Source organism: Rhinoderma darwinii, chromosome 1 (genome assembly GCF_050947455.1).
Source record: "Rhinoderma darwinii isolate aRhiDar2 chromosome 1, aRhiDar2.hap1, whole genome shotgun sequence".
In the NCBI taxonomy this organism is placed as follows: domain Eukaryota; kingdom Metazoa; phylum Chordata; class Amphibia; order Anura; family Rhinodermatidae; genus Rhinoderma; species Rhinoderma darwinii.
In genome coordinates this window covers 156,575,678-156,596,416 of record NC_134687.1, presented here as the reverse complement: position 1 = coordinate 156,596,416, position 20,739 = coordinate 156,575,678, and the positions used below count along the sequence as shown (strand labels likewise).

At 42.8% G+C, this 20,739-nt stretch overlaps 1 protein-coding gene across 7 annotated transcripts in view; it reads left to right on the top strand.

Annotated features, from left to right (window-relative positions):
* The window catches only part of BLTP1 (bridge-like lipid transfer protein family member 1), a 381,561-nt gene that overhangs the window by 81,865 nt on the left and 278,957 nt on the right, over positions 1–20,739 (top strand). For all 7 annotated transcript variants that reach the window (XM_075860492.1, XM_075860489.1, XM_075860493.1 and 4 more), the window contains exons 6-7: positions 12,941–13,127; positions 13,782–13,863. In XM_075860492.1, coding sequence (XP_075716607.1) covers positions 12,941–13,127; positions 13,782–13,863 — 269 coding nt within the window. The remainder of the gene's footprint in view (positions 1–12,940; positions 13,128–13,781; positions 13,864–20,739) is intronic.

Genomic DNA, 20,739 nt, shown 5'->3' with positions numbered 1-20,739 from the left:
GCGGCCTAGTGGGTCCACAGACCGTGACCGTACGCTCAGGCCATGGATCCTGCTGGTCAACCAGTGACCTTGACGACGACACAAGCCATGCTGGCAGAGATGCAAGACTTTCAGTCACGGCAAGACCAACTCCTACACTGTGTCCCGGATTATAATAGCAACACGCACACACACACACACAGCCCCTTGTTGATAGTGCCTCACGTAGGGCCCCCTGTCGACAGTGCCCCGCCTCGTAGAGACCCCTGTCGACAGTGCCCCGCCTCGTAGAGACCCCTGTCGACAGTGCCCCGCCTCGTAGAGACCCCTGTCGACAGTTCCCCGCCTCGTAGAGACCCCTGTCGACAGTGCCCCACCTCGTAGAGACCCCTGTCGACAGTGCCCCGCCTCGTAGAGACCCCTGTCGACAGTGCCCCGCCTCGTAGAGACCCCTGTCGACAGTTCCCCGCCTCGTAGAGACCCCTGTCGACAGTGCCCCGCCTCGTAGAGACCCCTGTCGACAGTGCCCCGCCTCGTAGAGACCCCTGTCGACAGTGCCCCGCCTCGTAGAGACCCCTGTCGACAGACCATTCGTTCTTGGAGCTGATTTTTTATTTATTTTTTAAGCTGATTTTGAGGTTGTATTTTCAAAGCATTTTTTTTCAGTTTTAATAGGAAATAAGAAACATAAGCTTTTAAAACGCTTCAAGAAGCGACATGTCCCTTTTTTTTACGAAGCCTTACAAGATGTTTTTTAATTCAGCTGCATAAAAATGCGCCCTGTGTGAACTACACCGCGTATCTCCTATTGAAATCAATGGGCAGCTGTTTTTTATTTGTATTTCAAGCTCTGTAATAGCAAAACCGAGCTCCGACCCTTTTAACCAGTTAGTGACCGCCCATAGGTGTTTTTATGGCGGCCACTAACGGGCTTTATTCTGATGCAATAGCTTTTTCACGGCGTTGCATCGGAATAAAGCAATGGAGCAGAGAGCCGTTAAAACTCCCTGTTCTCAGCTACCAGAGGTAGCTGAGAGCAGGGAGCAGCCTGCTTTAACGGGCAAGATCGATACCAGTATCGATCTCGCTCGCTTAACCCCTCAGATGCAGATGTGTCTTCAATGGCAGCCGGGGGGCCTAATAAAGGCCCCCAGGTCTGCCACTAGTTATGCGTTATAGGGGCATGGCCTAGCAGATGCCTGTCAGTTTTAAACGGACAGGCATAATACACTGCAATACAAAAGTATTGCATTGTATTATAAATGCGATCGGAGGACCGCATAGTGAAGTCCCCTAGTGGGACTAGTAAAAAAGTAAAAAAAAAAAAGTGTAATAAACTTGTAATACCAAATGAAAAACCCACTTATTCCACTTACAAAATGCTTTATTATTAAAAAAAAACCCTAAATAAAGTAAAAAGTTAAACATATTTGGTATCGCCGTGTCCGGAACGATCCCAACTATAAAGTTATTACATTATTTAACCTGCACAGTAAACGCCATAGTAAAAAATACAATAAAAAACAATGCAAAAATTGCTGTTTTCTCTGAATCCTGTCTTAAAAAAATGTGATTAAAAAGTGATCAAAAAGTTGCATGTACTCCAAAATGGTACCAATAAAAACTACAAGTCGTCCTGCAAAAAAAAAACAAACCCTCCTACAGCTGCATGGGCGGCAAAATATGAAACGTTATGGCTCTTGAAATATGGAGTCACAAGAAAAAAGTGTGTTTACTGTGTAAAAGTAGTAAATCTATATAAATTTGGTATTGTTGCAATTGTAACAACCCGTTGAATAAAGTCATTGTGTTATTTCTACCACACGGTAAACGGCGTAAATTTAGGATGCAAAAAAATGTGGCGAATTTGCTGTTTTTTTTTCTTTTACCCCCCCAAAAAAGTTAATAAAAGTTTAATCAATAAATTCTTTGTACCCCAAATGGTGCTATTAAATATTACAACTTGTCCTGCAAGAAACAAGACCTTATACAGCTATGTCGACGCAAAAATAAAAAAAGTTATAGCTCTTTGAATGAGACGATGGAAAAACTTAAAAAATAGCTTGATCATTAAGGCCTAAAATAGGCTGGTCACTAAGGGGTTAAACATATATATGAACAAATTAATCTGAAAAATGTTTGATCCAAGAACATAATTAGTTGCACTTTTCATACTATGTGTTGCATAGGCTGTAAATGCATTATTACGGTGTAATGACTGGGTAGGGAGACAGACAGGTGAGCCCTAATCTACCCGCCACTCAGTCCCTGCCTACTTGCAACGGCCTGTCCTAGGCGACGGCGTACAACTGGGCGACGGTCCCTACGCTTAATAAGTGCACGACAGACAAACAGACAAGGGTACACAGAAGCTAAGGGAAATGGGGCAGTGCCAACGGCAACACAGTGAGCAACAAGAGTAGTGAACGAGCCGACTCAAACCAGGAGTGCACGAGGTACAAATCGCAGAGCAGGAGCGTAGTCAGTAAAGCCAGGGTCAAAAATTAAGCAAGGTCAATAATCATAGCAGGAGCAGCAGAGCCAGGAAACAGAAAAGAATCACAGGCAAAGGAGGAGCAGGAAATGCAGGTATAAATAGGCAGAGGGGGGGAGCCAGCTCCGTATGGCCAGGCTGTGATAGGCTCTCCCACTCCTCAGCCTCCCAGCCTGACTGGTAGAAGATTGTGTCACTCTCTCAGACTTAGGAGCAGGTGCAGACTGAAGACCCACGGGCGTCGACACAGAAGCTGTGTCTGGCAGATCCTTTACATACGGAGTGCTTGTTGTGTGTCAGCTCAGAAATGTCTATTTGACTCAAGGCATTTTGTTTCATTTTATTAAATACTAAAGATTGCAAGTTAAATGCAACCTGTCAGATTTGTCTTACATAATTTAGGATTACTCTCTTAATGAGGCCTAATGGCTACCCAGGAGGATTAAATTGTAGGAAAAAAAACCTCAATCATCTTCTTGTTAGTGGTAGCTTGACTGTGTCCCTTGTGGACCGTGGTCTGCTTTAATTTTCCATGTATAATTGATCAGAGTCTCTTGGAGGAGATACTCCTAATTAATAGCCCAACTTTCTGTTCTTCATTAATGTTTTACTTTTCCGTTACACTGTATTGTGTGCACTGTTATAGTATACAATTTGAAATAAACATAAATAATGAATTAACCAACTTACAAATCCTAACTTCCATAGGCAAAACGTACAAACCACTTTTCAATAAAGCAGGAAAAGAAATTAATCTATATTTTCTGGCTGAAATTTGTTACATTGCTTTTAAAATTCTGTCTGTTGCTCGCCAGTGGCACCGTAGTAACAGACTACAAACACCAAACTCCAAAACAATGAATGCTGACAACGTGGATTGTAAAATGTTGCTAAGGAACAAGTGAGAAGAAACTGTCATGTTTTTGGCATAGCTGCTTTAAATCTAAACATCATAGAACTCATTTAATATATATATATAACATCATATTAACTAGTAAGAAATATAGCTGTTTAATGCTTTCCTACAGAACTTCGATGTTAACGCACTCGCACACTTTAACTTGCTTGCAGCAGCGGCTGGCACTACAGGGAAACATTGCTCAATTCTTCCATTGCTGGTGTCTGAAGCCCATTATCTCTTATGTCGGGGAAATTCCTAGGAGTTCTCCAGTCATGCAAAATAGACATAATACTTTGTATTGCCTATTCTACAGATGGAGCTACAAACATGCAAGGACAATATAGAGGGTTTTCTGCGTGGTTCAGCAGAGTCACCAGGCCAAATCCATGTCTAATGCTATGCTCATGTACTGAACTTAGTGCTGGCAGATACCACAAAGGTGGTGATTCCAAGTGCATCACTATTTCATTTAATGAATGATGTAGCTGTATTTATTTGGGAGTCATATCAACCCATGAATGCATGGATAAATGTCAGTCAGGACCCTCACCATCTTAGTGTATCAATAATGCAGTCAATTCAGAAGGCAATGTGCAGAGAACTGCATCACTGACTTCTAGCGCGTCCAAGAGTGCTGTAAACCCCAAAGCATATATCCCCCCCCTCACACACAAAAATTATCTATATACATATACAGTTATTAAATCATACCATTATACCAGATGAAATATTAGCTACATACTGTTACTGGATAATACCTCCACACCATAAACACATAGTGACTGAATACCCCCATACTGTTACTGAACACAACTAACTATAATAAGACCAATGTTACCAATAATAATACATTATAAGGTCCAAATAATACCGCCACACAATAACCACATAGTTACTGAATAATACCTCCACAACATAACCATATAGTGACTGACTAATAACCCCATACTGTTACTGAACGCAACTCACTATAATAAGACCAATATTACCAATAATAATACATTATAAGGTCCAAATAATACCGCCACACCATAACCACATAGTTACTGAATAATACAGCCACACCTTAACCACATAGTGAATGAATACCACCACCATACTGTTACTGGATAATATCGGCACATCATAACCACATAGTGACTGAATAATACCCCTATACTGTTACTGAATAATACCATCACATCATAACCTCATAGTGACTGAATAATACTCCCATACTGTCACTGAATAAAAACACCACACCATAACCACATAGAGACTGAATAATACCCCCATACTGTTACCGAATAATAACACCACATTATGACCACAAAGTGACTGAATAATACCCCCATACTGCTACTGAATTATACTGCCACACCATAACCACATAGTGACTGAATAAAACCCCTATACTGTTACTGAATTATACCACCACACCATAACCACATAGTGACTGAATAATACCCCATACTGTTACTGAATAATACCACCACACCATAATCACATAGTGACTGAATAATACCCCCATACTGTTACTCAATAATACAACCACACCATAACCACATAGTGACGTAATAATACCCCCATACTGAATTAGGAATGTCACGATACCAGGATTTGGACTTCGATACCGATACTTTGTGTAGTATTGCGATTTCGATACCAAAACGATACTTTGCCAACAGTAATAAAAAAAATAAAAAAAGTTTTCCATTTTCTGATGTGAGGCGCGAGGTGTGATGAATTTTGAATGTGCCTCACATTAATAGTAATTAACCCCATCATGTTTCTCAGTCATAATGGGTTAATGTGTAAGGTACATGATGGGGTTAATTACTATTAATGTGAGGCACACATTCATCACATCTCTCACAATAATAAGTGAAAGAAAGCAGTTTTTAGTTTATTTTTTACAGCGTACACATCAAAAATGACGCAACAAATTTGTTGTGCAGGTTATTACAGCCGCGCCAATACCGAATGTGTGTGTTTTATGTATTGAGAATTATTTTAATGTTTATTGTAAAAAAGGTCTTTGTGTATTTTTTTATTTATTTAACATTACTTTGTTTTTACTTTTATTTTTAAACTTTAATGTACTGGCATATATCTATATTACGGTACATTAGCCTGTGTACGGATAGAACACAGGCAGTTGTTAGGACATCATCCCCGAACAACAGGAAATATGGTAAGACAGCCCTGGGGTCCTTCAATGGACCCTGGGTTGTCTCCTCATATATGGTATGTCCCTCAATCGCATCACAGGGATTCCTGTGACGCGATCTATGGGGCATCCCCCCTTCTCATTTTCCCCTGAATGCTGCAGTCCGCTTTGATCGCAGCATTCAGGGGCAAAACGGCGAAGATTAGAGGTTTCTCTGATCTTCGCCGTTATAGAGCGGGGCTGCGGCTGTGTAATACAGCCATTGCCCTGCTCCTGACAGTAAGTGCGCGCGCAGTCAGCCTAAGGTGATGCGGCCGGCGCTACACTAATGAGCGGCGATTCAGGCACTGAAAATGGGTGTTTTTCAGTGCGCCCGCCATATTCTGTCTTCAGTGGCGCCGCTCATTAATGCAGTGTTGGGCGCATCGCATCATCCTGACTGCGTTCCCCTGCCAGGACTCAGGAGCAGGGCAATGGCTGTATTACACAGCCGCAGCCCCGCTCTCATACATTCATGTGTTACAATGCTAAGCTGTGTGGCCCCACAGCTTAGTATCGAAATACATGAAATAACGGTATCGAAACAGTATCGAAGTTTTGATGCATCATGCATCCCTATACTGAATAATACCCCCATACTGTTACTGAATAATACTGCCACACTATAACCACATAGTGACTGAATAATACCCCCATACTATAACTGAATAATACCACCACACAGGGGCATAGCTAAAGGCTCATGGGCCCCGATGCAAAGGTTCTTCTTGGGCACCCCCTCAAACTTCCCATGGCCGACGACCTGCAGCTTTCAGCTGCATCGCTGGGTCTCCTAAGTGACCCAACAATGCAGCACTAGCACCCAGGGGCGTCGCTAAGGTCTTGAAATGCCAGGGGAAATAGCCCCAATACATATACCCCCGAAAAACTATGTGTATGTGTATATAGGAGACAGCATAACTATAGCACTACGACCCTATAGCTATGCATAGGATTAGATACAGTGGCTCAGCAGAAAGTATCACACATGATAGGATTAGATATAAGGCCCAGCAGACAGTATCACACATGATGGGATTAGATACAGTGGCTGAGCAGACAGTATCACACCTGATAGGATTAGATACAGTGACTCAGCAGACAGTATCACACATGATAGGCTTAGATATAGGTCTCAGCTTGCTGGCATTGCGGCTCCAGCGCTGGACCCAGGAAAGGTAAGAATAATAATTGTTTTGCTTTTTTATGTGTTACTAATTATTTTTGTGTGTTTGTGTTTTTTTACAGGTGTATTTGGCCTTTCTCAGCCTAATAGCACCAGTCTGCGGCCGCCCCAGTACCCAGCCATCACTACATATTGTCGGGTACTGGATCGTACCCGGCTCGTCCCAGCACCCGTGGTGGTGGTGGGTACCGGGGTAATAATGGGGCTTCGTGTTTGCCTCTGCATCGCCTAACACTAAGCCCCGCCTTAGTAATGGACGCTGTCAATCAGCCAGCAGCTATTAATAAGGCAGTAGTAATAAAGTTTCAAAAAAATACGAAGACATAGAATAAACAGGTTTATTGAAATAAAAACCCCCACACAACCCTCATTAACCATTTTATTGATAATAAAAAAAAAAGTCGTCATCGAAGTAGTCCACGAATCCGACGTAGTCCAACGATCGAACCTGTAAAAAAACACAAACACACCAAAAAAAACATTAGTAAGGGCCTGTCCACATCCCCGCTGCATGCCCTTCCGTCTGAGGTTTCCGTCGGATAACCCCTCAACGGAAAGGCAAACTGAAACCTCAGCTTACATTTCCCTTGCCATTGATCTCCATGGTGATGGAAACATTGCTAAAGGTTTCCGTTTGTCACCATTGTGACAGGGTTCCGTTGTTTTGACGGAATCTGCTCACGCAGAGCAGCAAGAAGCTGCACCGTGATAGGGTTATAGGCCAATTTCGAAGGAGGCGGGGCTTAGAATTGAGGAGCCGTGACAGTGGTTGAGGAGGAGGGGCCGGGACACGGCCGTGAAAAATAAATTTATAACCGCTAGCAACACTGGCTTGGCAGCAGGCTGCTTGCTTGGTGCAGAGGCCAGTGCGCCACACAGCAGAGCGCCATGATGACAGGCTAGCGCTACCTAGTGAGAGGAAGAGGTGAGCAGGAAGCGGCCCACAGCATACACCGGTCGATCTGGCATTTGCCAGAATTTCCAGATGGGCAGTCCGGCCCTGATCACCAATCTCTACTGGCCCTGTGACAAAAACGAAATAATTTAGCTTTATATTACAATGTTCCTTTGGTTTTATGTTCCACTTTCTGGGCAAAAGTTTGGAGCTTCAGTGTCATTAACCTCTTAATGACGAAGGACGGATATATCCATCAAGTGAAGGTGCTAGTTCCCACAAAAGAACGGATATATCCGTCCTCTGATCGCGTGGGTTAGTGTCAGTGTACCCACGCAATCAGCGGCAGGAGCACGGCTGTTAAACACAGCCTCGCAACTGCCGGAATCTAAGTGCACTCAGAGTCCGGAAGTCTAACCCATTAGATGCCGCTGTCAATAGCGACAGAGACAACTAATGTGTTTGACAGAGGGAGCTCCCTCTGTCACCCCATCGGCACCCCTGCAAAGAAATCGCAGGGCGCCGACAGGTTTCTATGGCAGCCGGGGGTCTAACAAAGGCCCCCAGGTCTGCCTTCAGCAACTGCCTATTAGGCCATTCCAGAGGCATGGCCTAATAGATTGCCTGTCGGTTTTACACTGACAGGCAATAATGCTTAGGCATACTAAGCATACTAAAGCGTTACATAAGTGATCAGCAGATCGCATGGTGAAGTTCCCTGGTGGAACTAAAAAATAAATGTAAAAGCAGTTAAATAAAGTTTATAAAAAAAAATTATAAAATATTACAGTCAAAATAAAATAAAACCACTTTTTTCCCCCAAAAAGTGGTTTTATTTAGTAAAAGTGTCAAAACAAATAACACCTACACATATATGGTATCCCTGCGATCGTAACGACTCGAACAATAAAATTAACACATTAATTAAACCGCCGGATGAACGGTGATAAAAAAAAAACACCGAATACCAAGGCAAAATAATTTATTTTCTCCCATTCCACCCCATAAAAATAAAATAAATGTTAATCTATAAGTCCTATGTAGCCCAAAATAGTACTAATGAAAACTACACCTTGGCCTGCAAAAATCAAGCCCACATACGGCCACATTGACGGAAAAATAAAAAAGTTACGGCTCTTGGAGTGTGGCGATGCAAAAACAAGTAATTTTTTTCTAAAAGGGGTTTTATTGTGCAAATGTAGGAAAACATATCAAACATTTACATATTTGATATCCCCGTAATCATGCCGACCCATAGAATAAAGGAACATGTTATTTACGCTGCATAGTAAACGGCAAAAAATTTATAACGTGAAAATCAATGTTGGAATAGCTACTTATTTTCAATTCTCTCCTAAAATAAAGTTAATAAAAGTTAATCATTATATTTTATGCATCCAAAAATGGTGCAATTGCAAAATACAACTCGTCCTGCAAAAATCAAGCCCTTATATGGCTATGTCCACCCATTAGATGCCGCTGGCTATGTCCACGGAATAAAAAAAAAGTTACGACTCTTGGAATGCGACCGTGAAATAACAAAAAATAATCCTTGGTCATTAATGCGCAAATTGGCCTGGTCATTAAGGGGTTAAAGAGACTGGCTTATTAACATTGCTTTTGTTTGTCACATTGTAGCCATACATACTAATAATAGGTATTTATAGGAAAGTTTTACATATGCCGCTGCTATTTTCTCAGTTTGTCTCTTTTTCAAAAATATGTTCTTCTGCTTCTCTACACAATGCAGTGAAGTGATTGTATAGCTCTCCAATCTAATATTATCTGAAAGAATTATATATACAGTATATACACTATATGGACAAAAGTATTGAGACACACTTCCTAATCATTGAATTTAGGTGTTTCCATCAGTCCCATTGCTACAGGTATATAAAATCCAGCGCCTAGCCATGCAGTTTCTTTACAAACCTTTCTGCACAAATGGGTCATGCTAAAGAGATCACTGAATTTGATCGTGGTAGTGCAATAGAATGCGACGGTTGCAACAAGTCAGTTTGTGATATTTCTTCACTCCTAGATATTCCACGATCAACTGTTAGTGGTATTATTGCAAAGTTGAAGTGTTCAGGAACCACAGCAACTCCGCCACGAAGTGGCAGACCACATAAACTTGACTGGCCCGCACAGAGCCCTGACCTCAACCCCATCGAACACCTTTGGGATATACTAGAACGGAGATTGTGAGCAAGGCTCTCTTGTCCAACATCAGTATCTGACCTCACAACTGCTCTTCTGGGTGAATGGGAAAAAATACCCACAGACAGACTCCAAAATCTTGTAGAAATCTTTCCCAGAAGAGTGGAAGCTGTTTTCTGCAAAGGGGGTGGGGGGCAACTCCATATCAATGCCTATGTATTTAGAATGGGATGTCGTAAAAGCTCATGTAGGTGTAATATATAGGTGTCCCAATAGTTTTATCCATATAGTGTGTATATATGCAGTATATGTGCGTGTATGTGTGTGTATATATATATATATATATATATATATATACACACATATACACACTCCATATGAATTGACTATGAATAGAAAACGAACCCATAACAATAAGTGAATGTTAATTTCTTTACCCTACATAGTCCCGTTTCAGATGGCCATAATACAGGCACATTATAGCATCTGTATGAGGGCTGCAACACCTAGACCTAGCTTGCTCTACTGAACTAAACCCCATAGCGAACACATATACCAATGACTAACTAGTTAAATCTGAAGTTCTGATTGGTGAGTGACGATATGACGATAGATTTTACACCACTGCTGCATAAATGATTATGATGTAATCAGTTGTTTTTAATGTTTTTGATATTATGTATTGTTATTCACGATGTCACATACACACTTCTGTATTTTCTGTATCATGTTTATTTTTACGATGATACCGTACACCATGTATTATGTATGTTTTTATACACTTTGCACTTTATTGTATTATAATGAGGCCAATTATGTAAAACAGTCTCAACCATATATAAGTCTGTTGAATAGATGTGTCACTAGGCTTGATAAAGATCCTATTGTAGGATTGAAACGTTGCTGTTGTTTTGGATTGAATAAACCACCACTTTTTTCATGTTGGAGTGCTGCAAATTTTCTTCTTCTATATATATATATATATATATATATATATATATATATATATATATATATATACACACACATATACACACTCCATATGAATTGACTATGAATAGAAAACGAACCCATAACAATAAGTGAATGTTAATTTCTTTACCCTACATAGTCCCGTTTCAGATGGCCATAATACAGGCACATTATAGCATCTGTATGAGAGCTGCAACACCTAGACCTAGCTTGCTCTACTGAACTAAGTCCCATAGCGTGCTTTGGTTATCTCTGTTCGGTTCAGTCGAACCATGGTAGTCCAGGTGTTTTAACAGAACCCAAAGCTATTATGACCGTCTAAAATGGAATAGCTCATGGTACTTAGTTTTGTCGACTGATATCCGTTATATAAAAAAAAGAAATAAGCAGCACTCAAAAAATATATTTAGAGAAGGTGCCAGCAAGCAGACCTGATCCACAGTCATTCCAATACAAACAAAATTATTGCAGCACCTCCAAAGATATCCAAAAAAGTGTTTCCAGCACATCCTACAGATGCTCGATCGGATTGAGATCTGGGGAAATTGGAAGCGAAACCATTTCTGAACAATTTTTGCAGTGCGGCAGGGTGCATTATCCTGCTGAAAGAGGCCACTGTCATTAGGGAATACCATTGCCATAAAGGGGTGTATTTGATCTGCAGCCATGATTAGGGAGGTGGTACTTGACAAACTAACATTTACATGAATGCAAAGACCCAAGGTTTTCCAGCACAACATTTCCCAGGGCATCACACTACCTCCACCGACTTGCGTTTTTCCCATAGTGCATCCTAGTGCAGTCTCTTCCTGAGGTAAGTGACACACATGCAACCAGTCATTTGCATGATGTAAAATAAAACATTATTTATCAGATAAGGCCACCTTCTTTCATTGCTCCATGGTCCAATTCTAATGCTTACCAGCCCGTTATAGCTGCTTTCGGCAGTGGACTGTGGTCAGCATGGGCACTCTGTGGCTACGCAGTCACATACACAGCAAGCTGTTATAGTCAGCATGAGCTTTTTCAGTAATTTGTGCTACAGTAGCTCTTCTGTGGGATCGGACTAGATGGGCTAGCGTTTGCTTCCCACCTGCATCAGTGAGGCTTGTGTGCCCATGACCCTGTCACTGGACCACTTTTTGTAGATTATAACCAATACATACCAGGAACACCCTACAAGACCTGTCGTTTTGTAGATGCTTTGACCCAATCGTATAGCCATCACAATTTGGCCCTTCTCAAAGTTGCTCAGATTTTTATATTTAGCCATTTCAACATGTCAACCTCAAGAGCTGATTGTTGACTTGCTCCTAATATATCCTACCCCTTTGACAGACACCTTTGTAATGAGATAATCTATTGTCAATGCATGTCATGATTACATGATGGCAACTACTCTTAACTCATAGGATGAAAACATTTTCTATTAATTTCCTCTTACTCAGAGGAAGGATCCCATGTATTTTAATTGTACAGACTACTTTCCATCTAGATAAGGTTTGATGTTTTATATATACATTTTTTTACTCACTATTTATCACCACTGTTCGATTTATTTTCAAATATAGTAGCTTAAATAACAAAGGGGTACTTCCATTGAGGGGTGAACAGACGTGGTTTAGTATTCGGTAATCGTGTGATGTGTTCATTCCAATTTCCATATTTCTTAAAGGGGTTGTCTGGTCCTGTTTAGAATGTCGGTCTCCCAGATATAGATAAGCTGATCATGGGGTAAATGTCATGGGGTGTCCAGCTTTTCATCAGATATTCAGATTTTCCAGCCCAACTACAGGAAATATGAATCATTCATTGTCAGGGTGATCTTTGAAATCAAAACCACCCCTTTCCTTTACATTAATGGTTTTAAAAATCTGGTGGACATTATCAGCAATACAGTCGTTGTACACATATCAGCATATTTAAATGTACGTTTAATTATAGCAGCTACAACTAATGGTAGCGATGATCTTTATGTGTGTGTGATTTTGATCAGCACAAATCATTATTATAGTTTTACATGTAAACGGGTCTTTAGCATTCCTTATAAAGCATGAGGATAAGGAAATGAACGGCTTTGACTGTTTGACAATGACATGACTTGTACTCATGAAAAATCATTGATTACTTAAAAAATGCATGTCATATTTATTTTCTCTTCTTAGATCCCAAAGCAGAAACAAGGCTGTACATCACCGTGAATGATTTTGAGTTTCATGTTTACAATCGCTCTCATTTGTACGGACACCTCCAGGAAGTTTTTGGCTTAGACCCGACTATATTTCCTCCTAGGAAGGATGATGATAAAGTTCGAGAGAATGGAAAACAAAAAGCACAATCTGTACTTGAAAGGTATTTTGGTTTGTTAAAGTATAATGGGAAAATGCATAATTTACTTTAAATACTGTAGTGCGGTCTTTACCAACCTATTGATCTGTCCACTTTATGTTCTTAATGTCTCCTTTTTTTTCCATTACTCATTTATAACTAGCATAAATAAATATGCAAGTTAAATTATATAGCATGGGCTCCACAGTCGACTGCGTTATTGATTCCGTTAAAAAAAATGGAAAACCTTACGGAGCGGAGACTACCGGAAACCATTAGCAATGGAAGCATTACCATTGAAATCAATGGTAATGCAAACGGAAGCTATGGTATCCGTTTTCCTTTCCATGATGGGTTCTGTCAGACCTTTCCGTCAACAGAATCCGAACGCTGATGTGAACACTTCCTAATTAAAGGCAAATAAAATAAAGCTTTGAGACATGTGCAGGAGCATGGGTGGATGTTACCAAATGTTCTGGGGAACTTTATGTTTACATATAACAAAGTATTTTACCTAAAAAGTCCCATGTATAAGAATATAGGTTTAGGCATTTGGAGGTCCAATAGAAAGGTGTTTTTTTTGTTTGCTTTTTTATTTCACTTTCATAGATTTGTTTAAAAAAATTTTTTTACATTCAATTTATTATTCATTTTCTTCATATTATTCTTGTGTTTAAGCGGAAATGTCAAAATAGAATCCCCAGATCCGTCCTCATCTTGGAGGTCCCTCATACCAGTGATTAAAGTGAACATCAGCACAGTAAGTATATTAAATTAAAGTAAAGCATCGTTCACACAGGGTTATTATCTGGCGTTTTAAAATGCTCTAAAAAAAGCATGTAAAAACTGCTGAGTTTAATTGTAAAGTTGTTTTTAATGGCGTTTTTTCATGCATTTTTGGTGGTGTTTTTTTTTTATTTTGTATAATTTTGTACGTGTGCTTTTCCTGGCGTTTTTCAAGTTCTTTATTGAAGCCTATGGAAAAACAACATACCCAAGGAAGCCACTGAACCTAAAAACGCCACCAAACCCAAAAACACCACCAAAGCGACACAAACCAAATGCTTTGTATGTAGACTTTTCAACATTTCTCTATAAACTTTAAAGTAAGGCCCCATGCACACGAACGTAAAAATGCCCGTAATTACAGGCCGTAATTACGGGCCCATAGACTTCTATTGGCCACGGGTACCTTCCCGTTTGCTTACGGGAAGGTGCCCGGGCCGATAAAAAATATGGAACATGTCCAATTTCAGGCCATAATTACGGCATGGGCAGGCCCATAGAAGTCTTTGGGGCTCCCGTAATTACGGGCCCATAGACTTCTATTGGCCATGGGTACCTTCCCATTTGCTTATGGGAAGGTGCCCGGGCCGTTGAAAAATATGGAACATGTCCTATTTCAGGTCGTAATAACTGCACAGGCAGGCCCATAGAAGTCTATGAGGCTCCCGTAATTACGGGTGGCTACGTGGGTGCACCCGTAATTACGGGAGCGTTGCTAGGCGACGTCGGGATAGTCACTGTCCAGGGTGCTGAAAGAGTTAACTGATCGGCAGTAACTCTTTCAGCACCCGGGGCAGTGACTACCGCTGGAGTGAATAGGATTAAAAGTTAACTTACCCAGAACTCCCTGCTTCTTCCTCCAGTCCGGCCTCCCGGGATGACGTTTCATCCCATGTGACCGCTGCAGCCAATCACAGGCTGCAGCGGTCACATGGACTGCCGCGTTATCCAGGGAGGTCAGACTGGATGTCAAAAGAGGGTAACCAAGACAACGGCCGGGGTACGTTTGAACTTTTTACTTACAATTTCTGCGGAAACTCTGCCCGAAAGGGCTGCCCCTTCTCTCTATCCAGCACTGATAGAGAGAAGGGGCTGCCGATTTAGTGCAGAGAAAACGGGTTCGTAAATATGGGTGGAATACGGGTCGAATGCGTGTGACAAAGGACCCGTATGTACGCCAATATTTATGGGAGGAAAAAAATACGTTTGTGTGCATGGAGCCTTACACTGCTTTTTAGTCGTAGAGCAGGATAGTTTTGTGTCTCTCTGTACGCGGTGTAATGAAGGGACTTTTGTTCATGTTTTCCCCCTCTTACCATTTTCAGAGGATATGTGCTCTCTGTCACATTTAGGGGGATATATATATTTTTTCTACTAAATGGTTGAAAAGATGGGCAGCCGCACATCTAATCACCCCCTGCGGCTATTTAGGACATTTGTCGACTATGTGGCTCAGTTGTTTGCTGACATCAGATTCTAGAGATTTTTGGTCTCTTCATTTCTGGTAATTTTGCGATGTGTGTATATTTAGGGGGAGCAGAACTCGTTTGTGTTTGATGCGTAGGTATAAGTGGCATGTATGAACTCTGCACTTTTATTTTTAGGAGGTGTTGTGCGTTTCAGACTCTACTTGGGTCAGACTTTTAGCCTCACATATTAATTATTTACCTGCAATGCTTGTATATGTCAAAAGTGTAAAAATTGTCCCGGCAGTGAAAGGGTTCAAAGGGTTTTTACGATAAAATAGCTAACACTTTCCTAGAAATCCGCCTACATGTATTTCATCAGCAGAAGGTAATTTCTGTATTTTAACATACATGTACGTCAGGGTGATTGCATGGGCACAGATGACACCAATATATAAGCCCTTTTAGTGTAGTTGCCAAAGTTTTTATGTATTATATACTTTGTGTTCTTGGCAGTTAAAGGGTAAATTGTATAAGAATGTATTACATTCACATTTCTAACAATCAATTTGCATCTACTAGTTTCTCTTTACAAGTTACGGCAAAGCAGGGAGGATGTGGGGAATTCACATTACCTAGATTTTTTTCTGATCTTGCGGTCAGGAAAAATATTGACAGTGTTATTTGGACTATATGCATAATCACAATTGTCATAGAACTGTGATAACAAGTTTGTTTTGTCAGTAATGCTAGATACACAAAATCAATTTTCAGTATGATGGGGAGACGTACAAATAACACATTTAACCTAAAAAAACCAACATATTTTATCCAGTTGAAGCTTGTAGAGAAGAATGCAAAGAATAGTGCATACTGTTAGGAAAACTAAAAAGGGGCTCAAAAATACATAGAACATTATTAAACTGAATGGGGATTTCTAATAGCCCATTAGTTTACAGAAACTTGCTAATGTAGTATTTTATATGTAAAACACTCAGACACGCGCTCTCTCTGAAAAAAGGTCATGCACGTTTTAAATGTAAAGCCTTGTTTGGATCCATTTCTTTCTGCGCTTTTCTGCACCAGAACTGGCATGCTAGTGTGATCCTCCAATCAGGTCTTTCAGATTTCCTGCATCCACAAAGGCAAAAAATCTAAAGTTGCATAATAAATAAAATTATAGTAACATTTAGAGTTTGCATAGATTAAAATAAAAAGTTTTATTTTTAGTTCTGACAAAAAGCAAATCAAGAGATGCCTCTCTTGCAGAAGTCTGGTTTTGAGCTTTGGTTGTTTTTAAGTTTAATTAGCAGTCAATGGTGTCTTCAAAGGTGTACAACACCAATGTAATCCTTTTGATCAGAAGACTTGCAAAAGAATATTTGGTTGATCAAGCTTTTTATTAGAAACCTATGTACCGTGTCCTTTTGATTTTTAACATTTTGAGATTCAGAATATGTTTTTACAGGTTTTACAGTTCTGACTGTCCAAATGTAGTCATCATATTAAAGGGGTTTCCTGATATCAACAAACGTCAAATGTTTCAGAGCTGCTCTCCGCAGCATAATTTTGACGTAGCATATATTGCACTTTAATATAAAAATTAAAAATAATTATTTAAGATCTAATAGTTAATTTAAATGGACACTAACCTTTCAAACAACCCACGCCGATATAACAGTATATCTGATAAAGAACAGCTCTGTAACTCAACGACTGCCAAAATTTAGATGTCTCACTCATGTAAACTGCATAACATTCTATGAAGAGGACGGGGGAGCAGGGACTAGAGAGAGTGTCTAATTAGCAAGGTGTCTCCCAGGCAAAGGTTTCATAGCAGCCTGGGGTTTTAAGTTGTGCTGTTCAAGCTCTTTGAAGTAGTACAAATAAACAGTCAATGTTTAAGACCATAGATGCAGTGGTCGGCAAAGGAAACTTAGTGCAGCAGATCAAAGACACATCATGCTTACTTTTCCTCAAAATCAGAAGATGTCCGGCAGTACCATCAGCTCAAAAATGGCAGAAACTAGTGGGACCCAGGTACACCCATCTACTGTTCGGAGAAGTCTGTCCAGAAGTGGTCTTCATGGAAGAATTGCGTCCAAAAAGCCATACCTTCGACATGGAAACAAGGCCAAGCAACTCAACTATGCACGAAATCATAGGAACTGGGGTGCAGAAAAATGCCAGCAGGTTCTCTGGACTTATGAGTCTAAATTCGAAATATTTGGCTGTAACAGAAGGCAGTTTGTTCGCTGAAGGGCTGGAGAGCGCTACAATAATGAATGACTGCAGGCAATAGTGAAGCATGGTGGAGGTTCCTTGAAAGTATGGGTCTGAATTTCAGCATATGGAGTTAGGGATTTGGTCAGGATTAAGGGTGACGTTAAGGGTGAGAAATACAGGCAGATAATTATACATCATGCAGTACCATAGGGGGGGTGGGGGGTTCCAAATATAATCTGCAGCAGGACAATGACCCCAAACATACAGCCAAGTCATTAAGAACTATCTTCATTGGAAAAAAGATCTACCCTGGTAGTGATTATATGGCTCCCGCAGAGCCTTGTTCTCAACATAATCGAGTCGGTATGGAATTAATTACATGACGAGACAGAAGGATTTGAGGAAGCATACACCTAAAGAAGATCTGTGGTTAGTTGAGATGTTTGGAACAACCTCCATGCCGAGTGCTTTCAAAAACTGTGTGCAAGTGTACCTGGAGGAATTTATGCTATTTTGAAGGCAATGGGTGGTCACACCAAATATTGATTTGATTTAGATTTCTCTTCTGTTCATTTACTTTGCATTTTGTTAATTGATTAAAAAAAACAAAAAACTATTAACACTTCTATTATTGAAAGCATTCTTACCTCATCAAACTAGGTTCAATGTCTAGAACAAGATCCTAGGTGTAAAGAGACCAAAAAGTATATATAATCAATATAAAGATAAATCGATTACCTGTGTCTGCCATCACGCCACCCACAGGTAATTGATTTATCGTCGTAATGATTATATATACTTTCTGGTCTCTTTATACCTAGGATCTTATACTAAACATTTAACCTAGTTTGACGAGCCATTATTACATATATTGCGACTTGGTATTTATGTGACTGGGGGAGTGGTGGTTTTCACCAGAGGTTGTTTTTTAAATTATGTTTTTTAACTTTTGGTATTTATTTGTAGGGAGGTAGTCTGTCCAAATATGGATTAATAAATCCGCAGTGCCCTCTGTGGATGCTGCCGCAGTGCCCTCTGTGGATGCTGCCGCAGGGTCTTCTGTAGATGCTGCCGCAGGGTCTTCTGTAGATGCTGCCGAGGTGCCCTCTGTAGATGCTGCCGCGGTGCCCTCTGTAGATGCTGCCGCGGTGCCCTCTGTAGATGCTGCCGCGGTGCCCTCTGTAGATGCTGCCGCGGTGCCCTCTGTAGATGCTGCCGCGGTGCCCTCTGTAGATGCTGCCGCGGTGCCCTCTGTAGATGCTGCCGCGTTGCCCTCTGTAGATGCTGCCGCGTTGCCCTCTGTAGATGCTGCCGCGGTGCCCTCTGTAGATGCTGCCGCGGTGCCCTCTGTAGATGCTGCCGGGGTGCCCTCTGTAGATGCTGCCGGGGTGCCCTCTGTAGATGCTGCCGGGGTGCCCTCTGTAGATGCTGCCGCGGTGCCCTCTGTAGATGCTGCCGCGGTGCCCTCTGTAGATGCTGCCGCGGTGCCCTCTGTAGATGCTGCCGCGGTGCCCTCTGTAGATGCTGCCGCGGTGCCCTCTGTAGATGCTGCCGCGGTGCCCTCTGTAGATGCTGCCGCGGTGCCCTCTGTAGATGCTGCCGCGGTGCCCTCTGTAGATGCTGCCGCTGTGCCCTCTGTAGATGCTGCCGCGGTGCCCTCTGTAGATGCTGCCGCTGTGCCCTCTGTAGATGCTGCCGCGGTGCCCTCTGTAGATGCTGCCGCTGTGCCCTCTGTAGATGCTGCCGCTGTGCCCTCTGTAGATGCTGCCGCTGTGCCCTCTGTAGATGCTGCCGCGGTGCCCTCTGTAGATGCTGCCGGGGTGCCCTCTGTAGATGCTGCCGCGGTGCCCTCTGTAGATGCTGCCGCGGTGCCCTCTGTAGATGCTGCCGCGGTGCCCTCTGTAGATGCTGCCGCGGTGCCCTCTGTAGATGCTGCCGCGGTGCCCTCTGTAGATGCTGCCGCGGTGCCCTCTGTAGATGCTGCCGGGGTGCCCTCTGTAGATGCTGCCGCGGTGCCCTCTGTAGATGCTGCCGCGGTGCCCTCTGTAGATGCTGCCGCGGTGCCCTCTGTAGATGCTGCCGCGGTGCCCTCTGTAGATGCTGCCGCGGTGCCCTCTGTAGATGCTGCCGCGGTGCCCTCTGTAGATGCTGCCGCGGTGCCCTCTGTAGATGCTGCCGCGGTGCCCTCTGTAGATGCTGCCGCGGTGCCCTCTGTAGATGCTGCCGCGGTGCCCTCTGTAGATGCTGCCGCGGTGCCCTCTGTAGATGCTGCCGCGGTGCCCTCTGTAGATGCTGCCGCGGTGCCCTCTGTAGATGCTGCCGCGGTGCCCTCTGTAGATGCTGCCGCGGTGCCCTCTGTAGATGCTGCCGCGGTGCCCTCTGTAGATGCTGCCGCGGTGCCCTCTGTAGATGCTGCCGCTGTGCCCTCTGTAGATGCTGCCGCGGTGCCCTTTGTAGATGCTGCCGCTGTGCCCTCTGTAGATGCTGCCGCGGTGCCCTCTGTAGATGCTGCCGCTGTGCCCTCTGTAGATGCTGCCGCTGTGCCCTCTGTAGATGCTGCCGCTGTGCCCTCTGTAGATGCTGCCGCTGTGCCCTCTGTGGATGCTGCCGCGGTGCCCTCTGTGGATGCTGCCCCGGTGCCCTCCGTGGATGCTGCCGCGGTGCCCTCTGTAGATGCTGCCGCGGTTCCCTCCGTAGATGCTGCCGGGGTGCCCTCTGTAGATGCACTCTGTTCTAGCACTCTGCCTGGGATTCCAGCTCTGCTCCTGACATCACTGTCCATATATGGACAGAGATTTCAGGGGCAACCCCAGAGCTGGAGTCCCGGGCAGAGCGCTAGTAGGCTCTTCCTGGGACTCCAGCTGTGGTCCTGACATCACTGGGACTCCTGCTCTGGGAAATTCCACAGAGTCCCGGAGCAGAGCCTGTACTAGCGCTCTGCTCGGGACTCCTCTCTGGGGAAGACCCTGACACACTGTCCATATATGGACAGTAATGTCAGGGATTTCCACAGGTTCCCGGAGCAGAGCCTGTACTAGAGCTCTGCACTGGACTCCAGCTATGGGGAAGCCCCAGACATCGCGTGTCCAAACATGGACACCGATGTCAGGGAATTCGACAGAGTCCCGGAGCAGAGCCGATACTAGCGCTCTGCACGGGACTCCGGCTCTGGGGAAGCCCCAGACATCGCTGTTCATATGTGGACAGCGATGTCAGGG